Source organism: Ceratotherium simum, chromosome 24, assembly GCF_057802395.1.
Source record: "Ceratotherium simum simum isolate JZ-2026a chromosome 24, ASM5780239v1, whole genome shotgun sequence".
Taxonomy (NCBI): Eukaryota; Metazoa; Chordata; class Mammalia; order Perissodactyla; family Rhinocerotidae; genus Ceratotherium; species Ceratotherium simum.
The window spans coordinates 3,371,172-3,396,489 of NC_141923.1; the positions used below are offsets into that span (position 1 = coordinate 3,371,172).

The 25,318-nt window shown below is 40.7% G+C and overlaps 1 protein-coding gene across 14 annotated transcripts in view; it reads right to left on the reverse strand.

Moving 5' to 3' along the window:
- Nucleotides 1-24,572, reverse strand: part of MARK3 (microtubule affinity regulating kinase 3) — a 104,440-nt gene extending 79,868 nt beyond the window's left edge. For 8 of the 14 annotated variants that reach the window (XM_014790567.2, XM_014790564.2, XM_004434283.3 and 5 more), the window contains exons 1-2: nucleotides 23,917-24,571; nucleotides 4,986-5,177 (exon numbers count right to left, since the gene is read on the reverse strand). In XM_014790567.2, the coding sequence (XP_014646053.1) occupies nucleotides 4,986-5,177; nucleotides 23,917-23,967 (243 nt within the window). In that variant the 5' untranslated portion in view covers nucleotides 23,968-24,571. Of the gene's footprint in view, nucleotides 1-4,985; nucleotides 5,178-17,426; nucleotides 17,542-23,916 lie in introns of all 14 variants that reach the window. The other 6 variants (XM_087447890.1, XM_087447887.1, XM_087447882.1 and 3 more) reach the window with 3 other exon arrangements.
- Nucleotides 24,573-25,318: the final 746 nt, after the last annotated feature.

Genomic DNA, 25,318 nt, shown 5'->3' on the forward strand with positions numbered 1-25,318 from the left:
CAATTTGCGACAACAATAACTTAGAAGGGGAAGAGGAAAGAGATGGAACCTGCTTAGGCTAATGGAGATAAGAGGCTATGAGGAAATAGACTATCATCTATGAGATCTTTTATACACACCTCATGGCAACCAGTAAACAAAAAATCAGAGCAGAGCCACAAATCATAAATAAGAAAAAACCATCACAGAAAACCACCAAACTGCAATGGCAGTCAGAAATACAACGGAAAAGAAACAACGGAAATATAGAACAACTGGAAAACAAGAGATAAAATGGCAACATTAAGCCCTCATATATCAATAACCACTCTGAATGTAGACAGATGGAATTCTCCAATCAAAAGACATAGAGTGGCTGGATGGATTAAACAACAAGATCCAACAGGGGCCAGCCTGATGGCATAGTGGTTAGGTTCGTGCACTCAGCTTTGGCGGCCCAGGGTTTGCCAGTTTGGATCCTGGGCATGGAGCTACGCGGCGCTCATCAAGCCATGCTGAGGCGGCGTCCGACACAGAGCAACTAGAAGGATGTACAACTATGACATACCACTATCTACTAGGTCTTTGGGGAGAGAAAAAGGAGAAAGATTGGCAACAGATGTTAGCTCAGGGCCAATCTTCCTCAAAACAAACAAACAAACAAAAAAACCACAGACACACCGAGACCCAACAATCTGCTGCCTCCAGGAAACACATCTCAGCTCTAAAGACAGAGGCTGAGAGTGAAGGGATGGAAGACGATACTCCAAGAAAATGGCAAGCAAAAGAAAGCAGATGCTGCCATGCTTATATCAGACAAAACAGACTTCAAGATAAAAAAAGGCAATGACAGACAAAGAGGGGCAGTATATAATGAGAAAATGGACATTCCACCAAGAGGACATAACACTTATGAATATATATGCACCTAACACAGGAGCACCAAAGTATATAAAGCAACTACTAATAGACCTAAAAGGAGAAATTGACAGAAACACACTAATAGTAGGGGACATCAACACCCCACTTACATCAATGGATAGATCATCCAGACAGAAAGTCCATAAGGAAATGGTGGCCTTAAATGAAATACAGACCAGACGGATTTAACAGATATATATAGAACATTCCATCCGAAAACAAGAAAATATACATTCTTCTCAAGTGCACATGGAACACTCTCAAAGATAAACCATATGCTGGGAAACAAGGCAAGCCTCAATAAATTTAAGATTGAAATCATATCAAGCATCTTTTCCAACCACAGAGCTATGAAACTAGAAATCAACTCCAAGAAAAAAGCTAGGAAAGTCACAAATATGTGAAGACTAAAAAACATGCTACAGAACAACCAATAGATTAATGAAGAAATCCAAGGAGAAATCAAAAAATACCTGGAGACAAACAAAAATGAAAACACAACATACCAACTCTTATGGGATGCAGCAAAAGCAGTTCTAAGAGGGAAATTTATAGCAATACAGGCCTACCTCAACAAACAAGAAAATACTCAAATAAGTAATCTTAAACTCCACCTAACAGAACTAGAAAAAGTCCAAAGTCAGCACAAGGAGGAAAATAATAAAAATTAGAGCAGAAATAAATGAAATTGAAACAAACAAAAAAACACAGTAGAAAGGATCAATGAAACAAAGAGCTGGTTCTTTGAGAAGATAAACAGAACTGACAGGGCCGGCCCCGTGGCTTGGTGGTTAAGTGCACGCGCTCCGATGCTGGTGGCCCGGGTTTGGATCCCGGGCACACACCGAGGCACCACTTCTCCGTCCATCCTGAGGCCGAGTCCCACATACAGCAACTAGAAGGATGTGCAGCTATGACATACAACTATCTACTGGGGCTTTGGGGGGAAAAAATAAATAAATAAAATCTTTAAAAAAAAAAAAAAAAAAAACAGAACTGACAAATCTTTAGCTAGCCTCACTAAGAAAGAAAGAGAGAAGGTTCAAATAAAAATTAGAAATGAAAGAGGAGAAATTACAATGATACCACAGAAATACAAAGGATTATAAGAAAATACTATGAAAAACTATATGCCAACAAATTGGACAACCTAGAAGAAATGGATAAATTCTTAGCCTCATACAACCTTGCAAAACTCAATCAAGAAGAAATAGCAAATCTGAATAGATCAATCACAAGTAAAGAGATTGAAACAGTAATCAAAAACCTCCCAAAAACCAAAAGTCCAGGACCAGATGGCTTCTCTGGAGAATTCTACCAAACATCCAAAGAAGATTTAATACCTATCCTTCTCAAACTATTCCAAAAAATTGAAGAAGACGGAATACTTCCTAATTCATTCCATGAGGCCAACATTACCCTGATACCAAAATCTGAGGATAACACAAAGAAAGAAAATTACAGGTCAATACTGCTGATGAACACAGATGCAAAAATCCTCAACAAAATATTAGCAAACCGAATACAGCAATACATTAAAAGGATCATACACCATGATCAAGTGGGATTTACACCACGGACACAGGGATGGTTCAACATCTGCATATCAATCAATGTGATAGGGGCCGGCCCTGTGGCTTGGTGGTTGAGTGCGCGCGCTGCGATGCTGGCGGCCTGGGTTCGGATCCCGGGTGCGCATCGAGGCACCACTTCTCTGTCCATCCTGGGGCCGAGTCCCACATACAGCAACTAGAAGGGTGTGCAGCTATGACATACAACTATCTGCTGGGGCTTTGGGGGCAAAAAATAAAATAAATAAAATCTTTAAAAAAAAAAAAAAATCAATGTGATATACCACATTAAACAAATGAGGAATAAAAATCACATGATCATCTCAACAGATGTAGACAAATCATTTGACAAGACTCCAACTCATTTATGATAAAAACTTTCAATAAAATGGGTATAGAATGAAAGGACTTTAGGGCTGGCTCCGTGGCTTAGCAGTTAAGTGTGCGGGCTCTGATGCTGGCGGCCCGGGTTTGGGTCCCGGGCGCGCCCCGGGGCACCGCTTCTCCGTCCAACGCGAGGCCGAGTCCCACGTGCAGCAACTAGAGGGATGTGAACCTATGGCATACGGCTATCTACTGGGGCTTTGGGGGGAAAAAATGAATAAATAAAATCTTTAAAAAAAAAAAAAAGAATGAAAGGACTTTAACACAATAAAGGTCACATATGACAAACCCACAGCCAACATCATACTTAACAATGAAAAACTGAAAGCCATCCCTCTGAGAACAGGAACAAGACAATGGTGCCCATTCTCGCCACTCCTATTCAACATAGTACTGGAGGTTTTAGCCAGAGCAATTAGGCAAGAAAAAGAAATAAAAGGTATCCCAATAGGAAAGGAAGAAGTGAAACTCTCACTGTTTGTGGACAACATGGTTCTATATATAGAAAACCCTAAAGAATCCACCAGAAAGCTAATAGAAACAATCAACAAATACAGCAAAGTTACAGGGTACAAAATCAACTTACAAAAATCAGTTACATTTCTATACACTAATAACAAACTAGCAGCAAGAAAAGTCAAGATACAATCCCACTTACAATCACAACAGAAAGAATAAAATATCTAGGAATAAATTTAACCAAGAAGGTGAAAGACCTATACACTGAAAACTATAAGACATTGAAAGAAATCAAAGAAGATATAAAAAAATGGAAAGATATTCCATGCTCAGGGATTGGAAGAATAAACATGGTTAAAATGTCCACACTACCTAAAGCAATCTACAGATTCAATGCAATCCCAATCAGAATCCCAATGACATTCTACACAGAAATAGAACAAAGAATCCTAAAATTTATATGGAACAACAAAGGACCTCCGAATAGCCAAAGCAATCCTGAGAAAAAAGAACAAAGCTGGAAGCATCACAACCCCTGACTTCAAAATATACTACAAAGCTATAGTAATCAAAATAGCATGGTACTGGCACAGAAACAGACACACAGATCAATGGAACAGAACTGAAAGCCCAGAAATAAAACCACACATCTATGGAGATATATATATATATACACACACACACACACACATACATATACACAATGGAATACTACTCAGCCATATAAAAAGACAAAATTGTCCCATTTGCAACAACATGGATGGACCTTGAGGGTATTACATTAAGTGAAATAAGCCAGACAGAGAAAGACAAACACCGTATGACTTCACTCATATGTGGAAGATAAACAAACACATGGATAAAGAGAACAGAACAGTGGTTACTAGAGGGGAAGAGGGTGGGGAGGGTGGGCGAGAGGGGTAGAAGGGCACATATATATGGTGACAGATGAAAACTAGACTATTGGCGGTGAGTGTGATGCAGTCTATACAGAAACTGATATATGACAATGATTACCTCCCAGAAGACGTGATCCCTATACAAAGGTGAAGTGTATTTCAGGCAGAGGAACAACAGGTACAAAGACCTAAATGCAAGAAACTATGTCAAAGAAGCTAAAGAAGTTCTGTACTGCACAAGCAGAATGCGAAGGAGTTAATTCAGTAGTGTTAATGGCAGTATTTTTGATAAATACGGAATGTGGCTGAACAGAAAGCCAATATCACAAAAGTTAGGAAAGCATGTGCCTTCCTGCACAATAATCTATCAAACACAAGCTATGAGAAAAGTATTTGGGGAGATGAAGACATTTCCTGAGGATAAATCTATAAAAACAGACAACACTATTGATTTGTAAGTACCAAGAGCTTATACATGAAGTTCAAAACAATTTTTACTGTGGTGGCAGATGTTCACTACTGAAAAAGAACACTATCCATTTTGTGAGGCAAAAGATTATTCAAGCACTCAATATAATATTTATAACTAAAGAAATGGGAAAGCAAAAGAACTCCCAGATAATTAACATATAAGTTTCTTGTTCTTAAAAAAAAAAAAAAAAAAAGGTTAATTAACTTAGAAGCTCAAATATATATATTCTCTTCTTCTCTCTTACGTGGAACTAAACAGAGCAAGTGTCATAACAGAAACTAAGCATAATTTGTATTTTACCTCTCTGCCTGTAAGGATGTGTCTTGCCAATTTCACTTTTGCAAAATTCCCCTTGCCGATTGTTTTCAACAGTCTGTAGTTTCCGATGTGAGGTTGTTCATCTGCACAGGAAGCTATAGAGTTCCTACACCGAGCTCCAGAGCGCCCAGTGCGAGAGGTAACTTCTTGCCGCCCATCTCCATGTGACGTGTGCTACAATATAACATACAACAAAGATAAGGAAATGAGGGAACACATAGTACTTGCCAAGTTGTAAGAGCCTGTAGTTGAAGAAACAAAACATTACTGCTTTAATTTTAATTTTGATCCTAATGCATCTAGTACTTTAAAGGAATCTGCCCACATGATATAAATTTATAAGGAAAACAAGAGAGTACTTAGAAGAAAAATATCAAGTGTTGACATTCACCTGGGTGTTCAGAAAGAAATGAGCTCTTTTCTATACGTGGCTGTAACATAAAATAGGAGTAACAGGACTGCCTTACAGTCAAAAAGAATTTCACTTTTCCATACGCTATTAAATGCACTGGCATGTCGGATCCTTACCACACCCCGTGAAGCAGGCAGAAGAGCTGATATCACCATTCACCAAAGGAGGAAACTCGTGTGCTTTATTCACAGCCACATCACTAGTGAGAAATCCAAAGAGGATGTGGATTCCCAGTTTCTTTCTACACTACACTGCTAATAGTAATTCAAAACAATGTGTTTAAAGAAACAGCCAGACTGTGTGGCCCTTGATAAGTATTTGTTGAATAGATGAATAAAGTACTCAATATGCTCCATAAAGGTAAAACAAAATCATATACGCCTCTAACCATACTAAATACAAAGGTACGAGTTACAAACTCCTGATGTGCACCATTCTGTATGTACAAGCACCCAGTTGCCTAGTGCTTCCTCTTTCCCCGCACATGCTCAAAGGACACTGTGCCCCACTGCCTACCTCTCATGGCTGCGAACTCCTGCTCCAGGAAGGCTTCTCACTCTCACAGCACTCAGACACTTTCAACCTCTTTCATTCTTTTCTCTTTTCTCACGTTTTGTCCAGGAAAATGTCCCTTCTTTCCCATGCTCTCTCTCTACCTATAGGTCCACACAAGCCTGATTCCAGCTGATAAACATAAGAAACTACTTTGTAATGCACTCATATCAAGAAGAAAGAAAAACAAGTATTTTAAAATGAAAGCTTAAGAATTTGTGCCATCAAGCAACCTCTGAAGCCCTGCCCTTTTCAGAATTTCCATGTTAATCTCCATCTACTTTTTCATATTACTCTATTTCTCCTTCATGTACAAGATTTTTGGATAAGTTCTCTTCTGCTTTATTCAGTTATCACGTAATACTGCACTGCAAACAACAATTTCTATGTTTTTACTGTAAACGTATATTTTAGGTAAAACACGACTAGTTACAAATCTAAGCAACTTGTAACATTGTTCCTATAACAAAAGGATTCTAATTTCCAAATGAGAACTTTGGAAAAACAGCCTATTTATAAATGAGGACTTGTTGACTGAAGAAAAGACTAAAACAACAACTAAGTTACGACGCTAAGGCTTTACAAAAAACAGGTACACTTCGTTGTACACAAGATGTGCTGTTGTAATGCAAATTTTGTAGCTCAGCTGGAGTACGGTTTTAAAAGAATTCTGGTGACCATATTTGTTATATATCTATTTCCAAACTAGATTTAAGTTTCATGAAAACAGGGACAGTAATTTATTATTCTTTAGATCTTAAAACAGTAGTCAGCCCATAATAGGTACTCATAAATATTAGAACGACTAAATAAAAGATATCAAAATACTAACCATTATAGTGTTCAGATGGTTAAATTACGGGAAATTTCTCTTTTCTATCTTCTGAATTTCTTCTATTCATTCATTCAAATATTTACCAAGTGATAATACATAATAGATTTTATATAAATACCCACTAGACACTGTTTTGGGTGTTGGAAAAAGAGCAGTGCATAAAACAAAGCCCCCGTCCCCATGAGGTATGTGTCAAGTGGTTTTACTATTTCTGCAATGAAAATCTAGTAATTAAAATTATATTAGTATCCAAAATTTTGGTTAAAAGAGCTTTTGGAATGTAAACATACATTTTCTATTTTACATGTTTTATAAATTCAGTTTTTCATGAATTAGGTTTTCTAGAGTGAGGCACAAATAGACAAAATATTCACTTTTGTGCAAATCAACTGTCTTCTACTGCATATAAAATAAAAATAGTAGAAGAATCTTAAGATTCATAGGTATGCCACGTTTATACCTTTGCTTACTCCCCAATGTACCTATAATAAAAGACTAACTCTTTAGTACTACATCCACTAGCATGTAACCTTCAAGAGGATGAGGGTGTTTTTATCTGTTTTGTTCATTATCAGAAATTCTCAAAACTTGGAACAAGTGTCTGGTACATAGGAGCGGTGCAACACATTGTTTTTGAATGAATGTTAAATGAATTCAAGGCCCTCTCAGATCTAATCCTTTCCTCCTCCCCACTATTCTCTAGCATGATCCTGTTCCCTCAGTTTGAGCACTCCTTCTTCTCTTCAAACCTAAGAAAACCCTACTCCTTCCCTTATGTTTGGATCGTTTGTCACCATCTTTATGAACTCTTCCATGACTCTCCCTGTTTCCCATCAGAATTTCTTTTCCTTTGGGCTCCAGAGATACTTTGCATGTATCTATCTTTATTATGCCACTTTGTTGTAGACAATATTACTATCCCTCATACATGCTCTTTTGCTTCTGAGTTAGTGGAGGATTAATCTGACTGCAGAGAAACTCACTTGCTTCACTTGAGGTTAGGCATAGCCATGTGCCTAAGTTTGGCCAATGAGTTGCAAGTGAAAGTGACATGTCATTCCCATGCTAAAGCATTTAATCGCCAGTGCTTGACTCCAGCCCTGTCTTCTGCTCTTCCTGAACCCTGAGCATTGTCCAAAGATGGAGGGCCACAGGACCAAATTGGCCTGGACATGTAGATCAGTCATCATAGAGCCAGTGAGCCCTCAGGCAAAATTTGTGTGAACAAGGATTTTTTACTGTGTTAAACCACTAAGATTCTGGTCATTTGTACTACCACAGCATAACACAACCTAACCGACTACACACTTATGCAAACAATCATAACACAAAGCAGAAAGAAACTTGTATTTTCCCCATTATATTATAAACTCATACAGCAGATTGAAATATCTGATGTTTGTTAAATTCCAATAGGGTTAAACTTAGCATACTTAAGTTTGATGTTTCCTTACATAAAGTGCCTAAATTTAAAAATCTGATGTGTGGGGCTGGCCTCGTGGCTTAGTGGTTAAGTGCATGCGCTCCGCTACTGGCGGCCCGGGTTCGGATCCCGGGCGCGCACTGATGCACTGCTTGTCTGGCCATGCTAAGGCGGCGTCCCACGTACAGCAACTAGCAGGATGTGCAGCTATGACATACAACTATCTACCAGGGCTTTGGGGAGAAAAAGGGGGGGAAAAAAAAGGAGGCGGATTGGCGATAGATGTTAGCTCAGGGCTGGTCTTCCTCAGCAAAAAGAGGAGGATTGGCATGGATGTTAGCTCAGGGTTGATCTTCCTCAAAGATAAATAAATAAATAAATAAATAAAATAAAAATCTGATATGTTTAACTTAAAAAAATTCTCTCAAAACAAAAGGAAATTAAATTGACTTCAGCTTCTACTTGGCCTTCATTTAATTTTTCCCATGCATTCATCATTGGCCCTAAAAAAGAAAAAGTTTCCTATTCCTATATCATAGCACTCAATGTCAATACTAAACATTTTAACAAATAATTTTTAATTCTTGTATTGTTAGCCAATTATTTCATGCATGGAATTTTGTTTTCCCTAAGGAGTCAATAAACAACATGAGGACAATAAAAAAAAAGTTACATAATTCTTCGGTAGCCATTTTATGACATCTTGTGGCAGCTGTAAGCACTTAGCAAGTACTCCAAGTTGTTGAATTTAATTCTTAAATATTAAAGGAGTCCTGATCCTTCTCCCTCCCATGGAATTCAGCTGATACCACCATGAAAACTAGAATATGTACACTGCTACTGAAAATAATGCAGAATCAAGCCAAAGAAAGATTATTAACAAATTCATAAAGCATTCATTATCAAACTAAAACTTCTCTTTAATGCAAAACATTTAAGTTGCTAGGTAATATTATTAGGGAATGGAGTAAACACTGTAGTTATCAACTTAATATCCATTCCTCCCTTCTTTATTTCCAAGAGAAGCTGGATGTATGTTTGGGGAAGTGACATGGCCAGCTAAACTCCTGTTTTCCCAAACTTCCCTGCAGCAAGAGGTAGCATATGGATTAGTTCTGGCCAGTTCTCATTAGTGAAAATCTACTGGGGGGTTCTGGGAAAACCTTCTATTTCTCATAAAGGGGGACAGATACACTAGTACAGCCCCTTTCTCCTTTATCCTGCCTTGAATGCAACCATAATAGCTAGAGCTATATGAGATATCCTACAAGCCATAGGTCTCAAACATGAGAGAAAAGACAAAAATATTTTTAAAAACCACAAGCTCCAATATTATTGAACTGCTGAACCAAAGCTAGAAGCTGCCTAGATTTCTTTCGTGAGAAAAACAAACCCCTATTTAGTCAAGCCATCATGTTAGGTTTTATTACTTTCAGCCAAAGCACTATTAACTGTTACAGAGGCCATATCAATACTAATGTAAGAAACAATAAGAAAAATGAATGGGGAATGCACTCCATTTTATGTATTACGTAGTAGTTCTTCTTAAAAAATCTGTCCATATATAAGAGCCACAGAATATAAATCATATAACCAGAAGACACAAATGAGAATATACTTTAGACACACATATACCAAAAAAGAAATAGAAAAAAAAAATTTTTTTTAACATAATAAATAGGGTACCAGGTTTGCCCTTGTAAAGCAACAACCTGAAATTTTAGAAGCTACTTAAGAAATCAGGCTTAAAAGTTTATAACTTTACACTATGTTTCAACCCTTCCTGAATAGAGCTAGGTCCCTTCTGTAAAACACAAGACATGCCCACACATCCTTTCTAATCCTTAAAATAACAAGCCACCTCCTTAACATGTGGGCAGGTTTTTCAAACGTAAAAAAATCTACAAAGCTAAATTGCAACAATAAAGGGCTGTCCCCCAGTATTTTGTATAAGGCTGCCTATTATCACTACCATTATTTAATATAATACTAGACGTCATGGACAATACTTTAAGAAAAAGTTAAAAGATATGAGAATTGGAAAGAAAGAGATAAAAAGGGGGCCGGCCCCATGGTGTAGTGGTTAAGTGTGCGTGCTCCGCTGCTGGTGGCCCGGGTTTGGATCCGAGGAGCACACAACAATGCATGTTTGTCAGGCCATGCTGTGGTGGAGTCCCACATAAAGTGGAGGAAGATCGGCACGGATGTTAGCTCAGGGCCAGTCTTCCTCAGCAAAGAGAAGACGATTGGCATGGATGTTAGCTCAGGGCTAATCTCCCTCACAAAAAAAAAAAAAAGAGAGAGAGAGATAAAAAGGTCATTATTTGTAGATGATATGATACACATACAAACCAAAAGAATCAGAAATACCACTGGAACTCATCAGCGAGTCTGGCAAGATACAAGACCAACCTATAACATTTCTCTACACCAGTAGTGACCTATCACAAAATTTAATTAAAAATAACCATTCATAATAGCAACAAAAACTATCAAGTAGGTAGAAATTAATTAAAAAATATAAGAGCTCTCTGGAGAAAGCTCTAAATTTTTAATATAAGATACTCTGAATCAATGGAAATTCCATGCTCTTGGATAGATGATATTATAAATTCTACCCAAATTAATCTACAAGTTCAATCTAATCTCAATTAAAATTTCCAGCCAGTAGTTTTTGAGTAATTTTAAACTTACTCTGAAGTTTACATAGACGAATAGTTGCCAGGTCAGCCTTGAAAAAGAAGAGTTTAAAAAACAAAAAAGCTCAGAAACAAAAAGTGATCAAGGTTAACACAACCAATAATAAGACATATCTCTATCATGTACCCTTCTAATAGCATGCACTGAGAGGGACACAACATCTTTTCTGTGGCATTCCCGCCAAAAACATATAAGCTTAATCTAACTGTGAGAAAACATCCAAACGTAAATGGTGAGATCTTTGATTGGATCTTAGAACAGAAAAAGAACCCTGGAGAAAAACTTTTGCAATTTTTATTTAAGTCTAAAATTATTTCAAAATAAAAAGTTCGATACATAGATTCATAGATCAAGATATACCACACAGCCCTAGTAATTAAAAAGAAGAGAAAACCTGTGGGGTTTTGGCAGAACAGAAAAACAGACCAATGAAACAGAATACAAAGCTAAAAGACATGAATATACAGGAACATAAAATACAGTGAAAGCACCCTATAAACCAGTGGGGAAAGGAAGGACTGTTGAGTACGATGCAGTGGGAAAACCAGTTCACTATATCAGCCTATGGATAAAAATAAAACTGGATCCCTACCTAAAACCATATGCAAAGACAGGCTATGTCTATGGGCCGGCCCCATGGCTTAGCGGTTAAGTGCGAGCACTCCGCTGCTGGTGGCCCGGGGTTCAGATCCCGGGCGTGCGCCAACGCACCGCTTCTCTGGCCACGCTGAGGCCGAGTCCCACATACAGCAACTAGAAGGATGTGCAACTATGACATACAACTATCTACTGGGGCTTTGGGGGAAAAAAATAAATAAATAAAATTATAAAAAAAAAAAAAAAGGCAGGCTATGTCTAGAGGGATTAAAAATCTACATGTGAAAGGCAAAATGATAAAAGGTTAACATATGACATGTAAGAGAATATCCTTGTAACCCAGCTATTTAAGTACAACTTCAAAAGCACAAACATAAGGCAAAAGTTTATGTTGGTTATACCAAAATTAAGGATTTCTGTTCAATGAAAGGCATTACAGAAAGATGACAGAAGATATGTGCAATGTCTAAAACCTGTATTAGATTAATATCTCGAAAATCAAGGAACAGCTAAGAATCAACAAGAAAAACACAACAACCCAACAGAAAAATGGACAGAGGAAAAACAGCAATTTACCGGGGCCGGCCCTGTGGCGTAGCGGCTAAGTGTGCACGCTCCGCTGCTGGCAGTCCGGGTTCCAATCCCAGGCGTGCACCGACGCACCACTTGTCAGGCCATGCTGTGGCGGCGTCCCATATAAAGTGGAGGAAGATGGGCACAGATGTTAGCCCAGGGCCGGTCTTCCTTAGCAAAAAGAGGAGGACTGGCATGGATGTTAGCTCAAGGCTGATCTTCCTCACAAAAAAAAAAAACCCAGCAATTTACAGAATGCCTCAAAGGCCATGGACTATATAGAGATACTAAAAATCATAGAGAAATACAAGTTAACAATGAGGTATCACATTACACCTATTAGGCTGGCAAAAAATTAGAAAGTTGGATAATGCTAAATGTTGGCAGGAACCAGGGATACAAAAACCCCTGTGCGCTACTGGCAGGAGTGTGGGGCTAATGCAGCTATCCAGAAGAGCAACCTGGCACTATCTGGTATTTCCTGTGACCCAGCAAGCCCACTCGTAGCTACACATCCCCAAGAAATTCTTACACAATTTCCATAAGAGAACACGCATGAAGATATTCACTGTAATATTTTTTTGTGGTGGCAGAGAGTTGGAGGCAACCTAAATGTCTACCCCCTGTAAGCAGATAGGTAAAATGTGGTAGATGCATACCACAGAGTGCTATACAGATTAGATGCACAGATGAGGCATACGCAATATTTACATTAAGTACCAAACATATACTTTGTAAGAATATATATATACACACAACAACATACTAAACACGTTAAAATGGTAACCTCTTGGGGGGAATAAGGGAAATGACATATGGGGATTAACAGGAATAAATAAAACAAGAGAATGGCCTCACACTGACCAAAGATAACGTGACTTTTTGCAGCTGAGTTTATAAAAACGTTTCTAAGAATATGAATAGGAAAAGGTAACTATTACAGTTCACGTCCATAAATTCAATCAAATCGGTTTCACTTTTAATAAAATCCTTATTATTGGTATAGCAGGTGAACCATCATAAGACTGAAATACACTGAAAAATAATCTACTTGTCTAATCCGCAGAACTGCAAAGCACAAATAAATATGGCTAAAGAAAACTTTGACTCAGTAGCTTTTGACCAGTTAACTATATGCCAAGCACCTATTAAGTGCCAGGCACTACAAGGGGATAAAAGAAACAGAAAAGTATGGTGCCAAACCTTTAAGGCCTTCATGGTCTCACTGGGAAGCTACCATGGGGAACAATAACTGAAACAAGGGGCAATCTCTGTCCCATGAGAACATCAGAGAGTAAATACTCTAAGTGCTGTCCAAGAGATATAATGTAAGCTACATATGTAATTTTCAATTTTCTAGTAGCAACATTTAAAAAACATAAAAAGAAACAGGTTAAATTAATTTTAATAATATTTTATTTAACCCAATATATTCCCAAATATTTCAATACATAATATAAAAAGATTAAGACTTTACATTCTTTTTTTCATACTGTCTTTGATATCTGGTATATATTTCATACTTACAGAACATCTTAATTCAGTCTAGCTACATTTCAAGTGCTCAGTAGCCACACATGGCTAGTAGCTACTCTGCTGGATAAGGCAGCTCTAAGCACTCAGAGGATATGATCACATTTGGGTGAGATGAAGAAAATAAAGTGTCCTAGAGGTGCAGGGATGGAGTTTTTGAAGGATAAGTAGTAGAGTTCTAATGGGAGATGAAAGCCATTCCAAGCCAGGCACTAGCACAAGGAAAGCTAAGAAAGCTTGAGGGACAGGGGAAAGACCCCCCTTAACCTGCAATTCTAGCCAGCTTCATCTCTTATAACCCTCTCAGTTCATGTGTCAACACTGAAAAAAAATGGCTTTAGTTCCTTGACATCATGATTGCTGGCAATTTCTTATCTTTATGCTCTTGACTAGGCTTGTCCCTTCTGCCTTGCTCCCCCTTCAACCCCAACTTTTTTTTTTTTATAATTTTTTATTTATTTATCTTTTTCCCCCAAAGCCCCAGTAGATAGTTGTATGTCATAGCTGCACATTCTTCTGGTTGCTCTATGTGGGACGCAGTCTCAGCATGGCCGGAGAAGCGGTGCGTCGGTGGAACCCGGGATCCGAACCTGGGCCGCCAGCAGTGGAGCGCACACACTTAACCGCTAAGCCATGCGGCCGGCCCCCAACTCTTAACTTAGTAATTTCTACACTAAAGTACAGTCATGGGCCACATAACAACGTTTTGTTCAATGACGAACCACATATATGACAGTGGTTCCATAAGATTAGTACCATACAACCTAGGTGTATAGTAGGCTATACCATCTAGGTTCATGTAAGTGCACTCTATGATGTTCGCACAAGGAAAAAATTGCCTAATGACACATTTCTCAGAATGTATCCCTATCGTTAAGCGACATATGACTGTACTTGACTATGAACTCCTTGTGGACAAGAACCGTTTCATCTCTGTATCCTCAGTACACAGGACCTGGCAACCAGCAGGTGTGAAACTGCTGGATGAACAAATAGCCAAGGAGAACTATCTGGCTAGAGTTTTAAGCTCATATAGGTGAGCAGTTAGAAATAACAAAGCTAGGAAGGTGGGTCAAAAACTTTGAATACTAAACCAAAGACTTTAGATTATCCAGTTTTTTAGAATAACATTGCAAACATCTATCTTTTTATTGTTGTTGGGAAAGATTCTCCCTGAGCTAACATCTGTTGCAATCTTCCTCTCTCTTTTTTTTCCCTCCCCAAAGCTCCAGTACATAGTTGTATATTCTAGTTGTAAGTCCTTCTAGTTCTTCTACGTGAGCTGCTGCCACAGCATGGCTACTGACAGATGGGTGGTGCGGTTCCGTGCCCAGGAACCAAACCTGGGCCACCAAAGCAGAGCACACAGTCTCTGAACTTGAACCACTAGGCCATCAGGGCTGGCTCTGCAAAAGCTATCTTAAGAGGGAATTAACATTTACAGAACCCCCATCATGTGGAATAAACTGAGCCAAGTACTTTATAGGTATTAGTTTCTTTAATCACAACAATGCTGAGTAGATAGTGTTATTCCCTTTTGATAAATAAAAAAGATATAATGAACAGCATGGTGACTATAGTTATTAATGCTGTATTGTATATTTGAAAGTTGCTAGGAGAGTAGCTCTTAAAATTCTCATCACAAGAAAAAAAATTTGTAACTATATGTATTGACGGATGTTAACTATTAACTAGACTTATTGTGGTGATCATTTACAATATATACAAATATCATATCATGTTGTACATCTGAAACTAATATAATGTTATGTCAATCATATCTCAATTAAAAAATTTTTTAATTTAAAAAAAATTTAATTTAATTTTAAAAAGATGAGGCACAGACAAGTGAATTAACTTGCCCACGGTTAAGTTACTTATATTTGAAGACGAGTTTCAAATGCCAAGTGTGTTAACTCCAAATCCCAATTTCTCCTTTTATGTTTTGTTGTTGTTTCTTTTTGTTGCTGCACATCTTGTCCACTCTATCTCAGAAGTGTCTTCAGAATCTCTCCCTCAACCACAGTCTTAAGCTCCCATCTTTATCTCTCACTTCCAAGCCCAGACTTTCTCCATCAAGCCTCCCTTTAATAAAACTGCCTGAGGTTTTAAAAAAGGAGAAAGAAGGCAACCTCATTGGAATGAACTACAGAGGGGAGAGGCTGAGGACATGGGGATAGAGATGAGAGGACCAGTAAACAGACCATTAACATTAATGATGGCTAACATTTATCTATTACTTATTATCTGTCAGGCACCGTTCTAAATGCTTTATCCATATTGTCTCATTCATTCATTCATTCATTCATTCATTTATTTATTTTTGTGAGGAAGATCAGCTCTGAGCTAACATCCATGCCAATGCTCCTCTTTTTGCTGAGCAAGACTTGTCCTGGGCTAACATCCGTGCCTATCGTCCTCTACCTTTTATGGGACACCGTCACAGCATGGCCTGACAAGCGGTGCGTTGGTGCGCGTCCGGGACCCGAACCCGGGCCGCCAGCAGCGGAGCGTGCGCACTTAGCCACTATGCCACGGGGCCGGCCCCCATATTGTCTCATTTAATCACTTATTCAACCAATATTTATTTATTGGTCACCTGTAATAAATGACCAGCATGTTCTAGGTATCTGGTCAGTAAACAAAACAAATATTCCTGTTCTCATGAAGCTTTCATTATACCAAAGCAAACTGACAAAACACAATAGACATAAGAAATATGTAAATTATACAGTATGTTAGAAGGCAATAAAAGCAACAGAAAAAAGAAAAACTAGATCAGGGTTAGGGAGATAGGGAGGGCCACAGGTGGTCAGAGTAAGCCTCACTGAGGTGATGTTTGAAAAGAAGAGGTGAGAGAGCCATGTGACTACCTGGAAGAAGAGTGTTCAAAGACAAAAGCCAATGCCAGGGCCCTGGTGTGTTCAAAGAACAGCAAGAAGACACCTAGGTCTATGAGCGTAGTCAGTGAGGAGAGGTAGGAGATGAGGACAAAGAGGTAAGGGAGGCCAGAGCATAGAAGGCCTTATCCTTTTAACAGCCCTATGAGGTCATTACTGGTACCAATCTCATTTTATAGATCAAGTAACTGGGGCACAAAGAAGTTAAATAACTTGTCCAAGGTCACACAATAAAATACTACGTCAGATTATAAACCCAAAGAGTTACTATTATAGTGGTTTGAAAACATGACCCAAAGTCCTTGACATATCTCCCATTACAAGGTAAGGTCCATGTCCCTTCTGCTTGAATCTGGATGCTTGTGACTGCTTTAACCAAGAGAAAATGGCAGAAGTGATACTACGTGACTTCTGAGGCTGGGTCATAAAAGGCAGTCAGCTTCTGTCTTTGCTGAAACAGCGAGCCACCTTGGAATAAGTCTGATCACACTGAGGCCTCCATGCTGGAGAGGCCTGTGTAGCCACTCTGGCTGAGTCCCAGCTGAGCCCAGACTTCTTACCATACCTGCCAAGGGGCCAGATATGTGAGTGAAGAAACAGTCTAGGATGTGCATCTTCCAGCCCAGCTTTCAAATCCCCCTAGCCTTTCAAAATCTCCCAAATTGAAGTCCCAGACATAGTAGAGCAGAGATAAGCCATTCCTGTCTGAATTCCTCACACACTATCTGTGAGCACAATAAAACGGTTGTTGTTTTACAGTACTAAGTTGTGGAGTAGGTTGCTCCACAGCAATAATAAGTAGAACAATAAGCAGTAGAACAATACAATAAGCAGGAAATAAATGTTAAAAACCTGAACTAAATTAACAGAAAGGGAAAAAGAAATTGGAATACATTACCATGGTATGTGGAAGGTTCTTTATCCTTGACTATCTTTAACGTCTAGATGGCAACCTTCTTTTAAGAGAAAACATAAGCTCCTTTATCTATTCCACTAGTAAAGCTAATACATGCCTATGGGAAGACAAGGAAAGAGGAGACAGTATGTGAACAAAATGCTATCAAAAACACTTCAAACACCTTCAACAGCAAAAGCTGCTTGTGCCAGTTTAAATTATTCTTCTGGATAAAGAATAAGTCTAAGGGCAGAAGGCTGAGTTAGGAAACGGTTCTAGATCTACTCCTCTCCAGGATTCTCATCCTAGAATCTGCTACTGTACTCAATGAAGTCATAAAGATACTGACTGCATAAAGAATGAGATTATATAAAATTCTGGAATAAAAATCTCTGGGTTCAGCTTAGTCAACTTTCATATTAAATTCTACCAATACAGATTTTCATGTAAAATGTCCATAACACAAACCCCACAATATTTAACCTCCACCCAAATGAAAGTGCCTAACTATTAGCAAGAAATACAAACAAAACACCTTCTCCTTGGTTCAAGCTTCAACTCTGAACACCAAGATCCCATGTAACCCACAGAAACAATGCCTCATCCAGTCTACATAACATTACTATAAGACTAACCATGGCTGAGCAGCTCAGGTGGCTAAACTAGAGCGCAGTGCTAAAGAATTCTAGCTTGAAGAAAAAGTTGGACTCCCCCAAAAAAGTTCTTTTCTTCCAGTGCTAACTTCCACCCTCCCAATTACTGTACGGGCAGGTGCATATGGGTCAGCACAAACCCCTTATTGCTACTTGCAGATCAACTCCAAGTACATTCTTTAAATTCTTGTGTAAGACAACATTAAGGCTGGGAGATTCCCAGGGAAGAGATTTGTTTTCTCCTTCAGGTTTAATTTGAAAGTCTAAAATGGATGTAAAGGGGGCCGGCCCCACGGCCTAGCGGTTAAGTTCGGCGTGCTCCACTTTGGTGGCCCAGGATTCAGTTTCCAGTCATGGACCTACACCACTTGTCAGAGGCCATGTGGTGGTGGTGACCCACATACAAAATAGAGCAAGACTGGCAGAGATGTTAGCTCAGGGTGAATCTTCCTCAAACAAAAAGAGGAAGATTGGCAATGGATATTAACTCAGGGCAATTCTTCCTCAGCAAAACAAAACAAAGCAAAACAAAAAAAGGATGTAAAACAACTGAATTTCCACCTTAGTCCTCCAAGTGATGATCAGAAGGGGCCACATTCCCTGACTCTTACTTCCAGCTTGGGGACAAATTCCAGGGATAAAATTTGTCTATATCTTAGAATCTAGAACAATTCTCTTTGAAGTTAAAGATAACAGGTACTATTAATTTATATTAAACTGTGTATAAGCCTCTTATAAGTAATTACAGTGTAAATAATCATGTGCTACATAAACAATGAAAATGACGAATTTTCTACTAACTGCAAATTTCCACCTTCACCTAATTTACATACGGAAAAAACAAGAACGACCCTCAAATTGAAGTCTATAAGATCTTTTCCCTGACCCAATAAAAAATATTAATTCTTCAGAGATCAACTTTTTCTTAAAGGCTCAAAGAGGCTGCTTCAATAGACAGTTGTGCTTGGAAGTTAAAAAGCAGATGAAATGAAATTATACTACATATTTTAAATGAAATGTTATATAAAGTACTTAGTACTGTTGCCTGATATATAGTATAAGTGATCAACAAATGGTAACTATTTTTATTGTCCATAACCACACTTTCTTACAAAGAACCAATTTTATAAACTCATGGAACCTGAAAATTATTGAATCTACTGGCAATCTCTCTTCTACAGTCACAATACAATCTAAAGGAATATATAGTTTAGCTGGTAACCCTTCACTGAACACTAAAGCAGCAATTCTTAGTGTGGTCCCTGGATATGCAGCATCAATATCACCTGGGCACTTGTTAGAAAGGCAAACTCTAGGGCCCCAATGGCAGAATCAAGGTCTAGCGGCGGGGTCCAGCTATCAGCGCTTTAACAAGCCCTTGGTGATTCTGGTGTTTGCTTCAGTTTGAGAGTTTACAAACTGGTTTCATAGAGCTCAGGGTGCTTTGTTCTGCAGGCACTGGGAACTCCTAAAAAGCAGGAGCGATATGCTTCCTAGGTATACTCTGTATGGCACCCAAGCAGAGTGTCATACACAGAGTAAGCGCTCCAACTTGAACAAGTTAATAATAGTCTCATATAATCAATAGCTGGCTAGACAATACACCATCAGTTTATCTATTTCACAGAGATAAGAAATTCTGATGGGGGCCGGCCCTGTGGCTTAGCAGTTAAGTGCGCGCGCTCTGCTACCGGTGGCCTGGGTTCGGATCCCGGGCGCGCACCGATGCACTGCTTCTCCGGTCACGCTGAGGCCGCGTCCCACATACAGCAACTAGAAGGATGTGCAACTATGACATACAACTATCTACTGGGGCTTTGGGGAAAAAAAGGAGGAGGACTGGCAATAGATGTTAGCTCAGAGCTGGTCTTCCTCAGCAAAAAGAGGAGGATTAGCATGGATGTTAGCTCAGGGCTGATCTTCCTCACAAAAAAAAAAGCAAGAAATTCTGATGACTGTTTGTATTAACTAATAAGTAAGTACATGGTGCACACACACTAGAAGCTGTTAAATAAATGGCAAAGCCCTGGTGCCTCTGGTACTTTGACCAATAACCCAGGCTTACAAAGTGTCATATGCTTCGAAATTTAAGTGAAAAATACATTTCTAACTTTATCAGTATATAAACAGGATTTGTCCATGGCTCTATACAAGTCAACCATGGAACATAAACTAAAATGCATACTTTTTTGTTGCCTTTATAAAGCATCGTATTTCACATATTAGCTAACTATAATATATGGACCCTTGAGAGGAGTGTTAAAAAATTAGACAACTAAGGAAATTCAAACAGTGACTGGATATTTAAGAATTTATAACAAAGGGATTATGATTACATTTTTAAAAAGAGACTTTATCTCTTCCAAAAGCTTTAGAGATGAAATGATATGATGGGGAGAGAACAAATGAAATAAGACTGGCCACTGAGCTGTGGAGTACGTGGGGGCTATCTATATACCAGCGTTTCTCAACCCTGGCACTACTGACATTCTGGAGCAGATAGTTCTTTGTTGAGGGGAGGAGGGGGTGCTGTCCTGTGTACTGTAAAATGTTTAGCAGCATTCCTGGCCAGTAGCAACTCTCTTCAGTTGTGATAAAATGTCTCTGGACATTGTCAAATGTCCACTCGGGGGCAAAACTGTAGGCGGTGGAGAACTGTCGATAAATACTTATTAAATTCTCTCTACTTGTTTGAAATTTTCTATAAAATAAAACTTGAAAAAATATTGTGTTAATTATACTCTGTGTATTGGCACAACTATATCTCCCTAGTCGAATAATCAGTACATAAGCTTTTGAGAAACAGCCTGGTACAAAAAAGCGGAGGGAACTGAGTTGGAGATCTGGGGCCTAGGAGAAGCTCTGTAATAGTGGTCAAAAGCAGCTCCTGTCACCTCTCTGAGCCTCAGCAACCTTATTAGGTCAGATTGTTTGACTAGTCCTTTTGAGTCATAAAATGATTTGAGAACAGTATATCAGACCCATCAGCTAAAGGTGGATATTCACATTTGGATATCAAACAAATGAAAACAGAGCAGTGTAGGGCCGGCCCCGTGGCTTAGCAGTTAAGTGCGCGTGCTCTGCTGCTGGCGGCCCAGGTTCGGATCCCGGCGCGCACCGATGCACCGCTTCTCCGGCCATGCTGAGGCCGCGTCCCACATACAGCAACTAGAAGGATGTGCAACTATGACATACAACTATCTACTGGGGCTTTGGGGGAAAAATAAATAAATAAAATTAAAAAAAAATAAAAACACCCACTATCAAATATTCATTAAAAAAAAAAACAGAGCAGTGTACTAGGATGAAGCTAATATTCCTGTTGCAAATTATCTGCCTTTTATTATTCTTGATCTACAAGCAACATGCTTATCACAATTATATATAATTATTTAAAATTTAAGTAAGATTCCTAGGGTAAGCAAAATGGAAAGTCTTTTTACAAAATAGAAAGACAAAGCTGTTATAGTCATAACAGCCAAAAGGTCCATCAACTGGTGAATGGATTAAAAAAACCATGGTACAACCAAACAATGAACTACTTACTACTTAGCAATAAAAAGGAATGAACTACTGATACACACACAATCATCAATAAATCTCAAAAGTATGATGCTAAGTGAAAGATGCCAGACACAAGATTATATACGATTCGTTTCCAATTATATAACATTCTAGAAAAGGTAAAACTATAGGGACAGACAACAGATCAGTGGTTGCTAAGGGAAGGGAGAGAGGATTGACTGGTAAAGGGGCCACAAGGGACCTTTTCGAGCAATGGAAATGTTCTATATCTTGACTGTGATGATGTCAAAACTCATCAAACTGTACACTTCAAGAGTCTATGTTCTATCTCAATAAACTTGACCTTAACAAAAGAGTTGCTGAACAGACTGAGAGCTCCCATTCATTCTTGTACCCTCACCACACAACTGGCAGGAAGTCTAATACCTAGTTCAGTAACGATAGGTAAATAATATGGTATATGCCAAACGTGTAACACTGACACAAGGGCATCACACTGTGAAAGACACGCAACTACTCCCAGAACATGCCAATACCAGGGTTAAAAATGGAATAGGGCATGGTGAATTAATGCAATGAAGTGCCACAAACCTCTGATTTTAACAGTCAAAAATTCCATTTTAAATACATTCCATGAGAATAAAGACACACTCCATACCCTACGTTGTTTTTAAAGAATAAAGTTAGTAATTTCTAATGACACACAAAAAGATTACAATGTTAATTCAACAAATTCTCCAGAGAACAAGGTAAAGACCCAGTGGTGTAAATCCTTTATTACTACAAATCCGCTATGACTGTTTTCAACTTCAGTTTATTTAGGGAGTATGGAGCTCCTGCTCTGGTTCAAGATTTTGCTTCTCTGAATGAAAGTCAATGATCAAAGCTAAGCAATTCACTTTTTTGCTTGCTCTACTCTACAGGACAGTCAAAGTACAGGAAAACGACAGGTCAGAAATAGGTTCTTCAAAAGGTCTATAAGAAAATGAGTTGGCTGACTCACCTAATCTACAATTTTCTATTACTCACTCTTTATGTAATTTTCTAGTCCATCTGAGGTAAAGGCACATACAGCACTGTACTACTTACTGACCACGTTAAAGAGCATTAAGTACTATACATCAATTTACTATAAGGATGCTTTAGACCAAGGCTTACATAAACACATTAAATCACCTAATAACTATCCAGCAAACAAGTGGCATTTTGAAGATTAAAATGAAGGTATTTGATACCACTAGCCCACAATGTCTCAGGCCATCACTGAAAGCATGAAAACAGGCAGAGCAAGGAAGTTTTTCCTAAGTGATGGCATTTTCTTGCCAGGAATTACCTCGTAACATTTATAATGAAAAGGCAGTGAAGTTTCTTTACAAGTTACTTTCTACATGTTTTACAGAAGATAACTCACAGCTAGATTGGAACAGTTCTGAACCTAGTGCTAGAGAAGAGTTAAGAAAGCACTTGGACAGTCAATATTTCTCCAATGGAATTTCTACTACATGTTTTCATTCCCTAAAAATGCTGTTCCTGGCCTTTTTGAAAGGTTTACATGAACAAAATCAAAGGTTCCTTTTAAAGAATCATAGGATGTGAGCGCTGGAAGGGACCTAAGAGCTCATCTAAGCCAACCTCTTTTCAGGAAGGAGGAAAGCTAAGCCAGAGCGTGTGTCCCTCAACTAGGCAGCGAGTGGCAGGGCAGCCTTACTACACGTCTTCCTTTCAAAAATGCTTAACTGACTCCTTCAAAATAGATTCGTACAGAACGAAGCTACTCTTCAATGAAGTTTGCGCTCTCTCAGAGAACTTCTCTTCTGAATAGCTTCGGAGTTCCGTCTAAGGGGCCGCAAAGACTCCTCAGTGGGCACTTAGTTTTAGTGACTGTCATTTTAAAGAACGAGACATAAAGGACAGTCCACTTGACCCAATCACTTTTAATCAGCACCACGAACATGTTTTTAATCTGACAACCTCTCAAGAGCTGCCTGCCCAACTCAGGACAGTTTGGTGCAATAAGCACTAAACACTGCACAGCTCGGGCACACACCCCCACTGCGCGGCACCCCAGACCCCCAAACACTGATAGCAACGCCGCGACCCGCAGGCTCTGTTCACAAACCAGACCCGGCGCAACCCCGCATGCACGTCCCCGGCCCGCACGGGCGGCCGGACGGCTGCCCCCTCCAAGAAACGGTCCCCCCGGGCGCCTCCGGCCTGCCCACTACCTTCAGAGCGCTCGGGGCTGGGGGACCCGACTGCAAAGGCTGCTGTCGTGCTCCGCCCGGGGAGTCCACGCGAACGCCCAGGCTACTTACGTTCTCAGTGTCTCGTTCATTCACCGTAGGCAGCGGAGTCCTAGTGGACATCTTACTTCCCTCACTTGTGCACAACGCGAGAGTGAAACAACGGCGGCCCTGGGGCCGGCACGGCGGCGTCGAGCGCCGGCGGTCCTGGAGCGCCGCCTCGGGAGGGCGGCTCCCCTCCCCCACGGCCGTCTAGATTCCGGGCCGGGCCCGGGCCGTCCCCCGGCGGGTCCCGGGGCTCATGCTCCCCCGGCCCCGGCGGCCGCGCCGAGGAGCCCCGCGGGCGGCGGTGGCGGGGCCCGGGCGGCGGCGGCAGGCTGCGGGTCGGCCCGCCGGCGTCCCCCCGCCTCAGGGCGCCCCGCGGGCCCGGACCGCCTGGCCTTCTCCTCTGCTCCCGCCCGTCGCGCCGCGGATTTCAACGCCGGGGCCTCCACAGAGCGCCGCTGGAGGCCCCTGAAGAGGAGGAGGATGTGGAGGAGGTGGAGCGCAAGACAGGCCGCCGCGGGCTGCAGGCGCCGACCATGGAGGGGGCTGCGGAGGCGGCGCCTGCGCCCGGCTACTCTTCTCCCTCTGGCTCGCTTTCAGCCTCAGCCTCCACCCGGTAACAAGCGCCGCCGCCGCCGCCTCTCCCGGCACCTCAGAGCCTCACAGACCCAAGATGGCCGCCCCTCGGCTTCCTCTGCTGCCTCCGGATGCCGGAAGTGACGGCACCCCGCCTCCCGGAGTTCGGCCAATCAGCGCAGCCCGAGGAAGCCGGCCCAGCTGTTGTTGCTAGGGGCGACTCGGTCCAGTCCGGGGCCAAGGGGGCGGTGCCCAGGGCCCGGAAGGGATGGCTAGTCGCCCCCGAAGGCCGGGTTGCCTGGATCCCAGCGTTCCGGGCTCGCGGACGCTTCCGAAAAAGCCGGCAAACGGCCCTGGGCGGCGGCCTGAGTCCCACTGCTGGGTTGGCATTATACAGTGTTGATCGAGCGCCTGCTCAGGTGTGCACAACCTGAGGTGGCATGCCCGAGACCGCGCTGCACCGAATCCAGCCACGGCAGCAATTATAGGGTCGGGGCTGCGGGGAGACCGGGTTCCTGTATCGACAGTGACCCGGGAGTTGAGGACTCAGTCACCCTTCCTGCCTCCGGCTCTGAGCAGCCGGGGGCTGGACTCGGCATCCCGAAGGCAGCAGGCGTGTCCTGCCCTCGAGGAGCTCGCCGTTAGGAGGGAGATGGACCGGGACCCAGCTAAATGCCAACCGGAAGGAAGAGTGCTATAAGGAGGCTTGGAGGGGCGAGGCAAAGCCCTAGAAACCCCCAGGGACCAGTTCCTAAATGCCCATAGTTCATTTATATCAAGGCTCTTCTTATCCACCAGCATGTAGCTGCTGGAGGATTGGAAGCATCCCTGGGTCCTAGCCTAGGACCAAGTT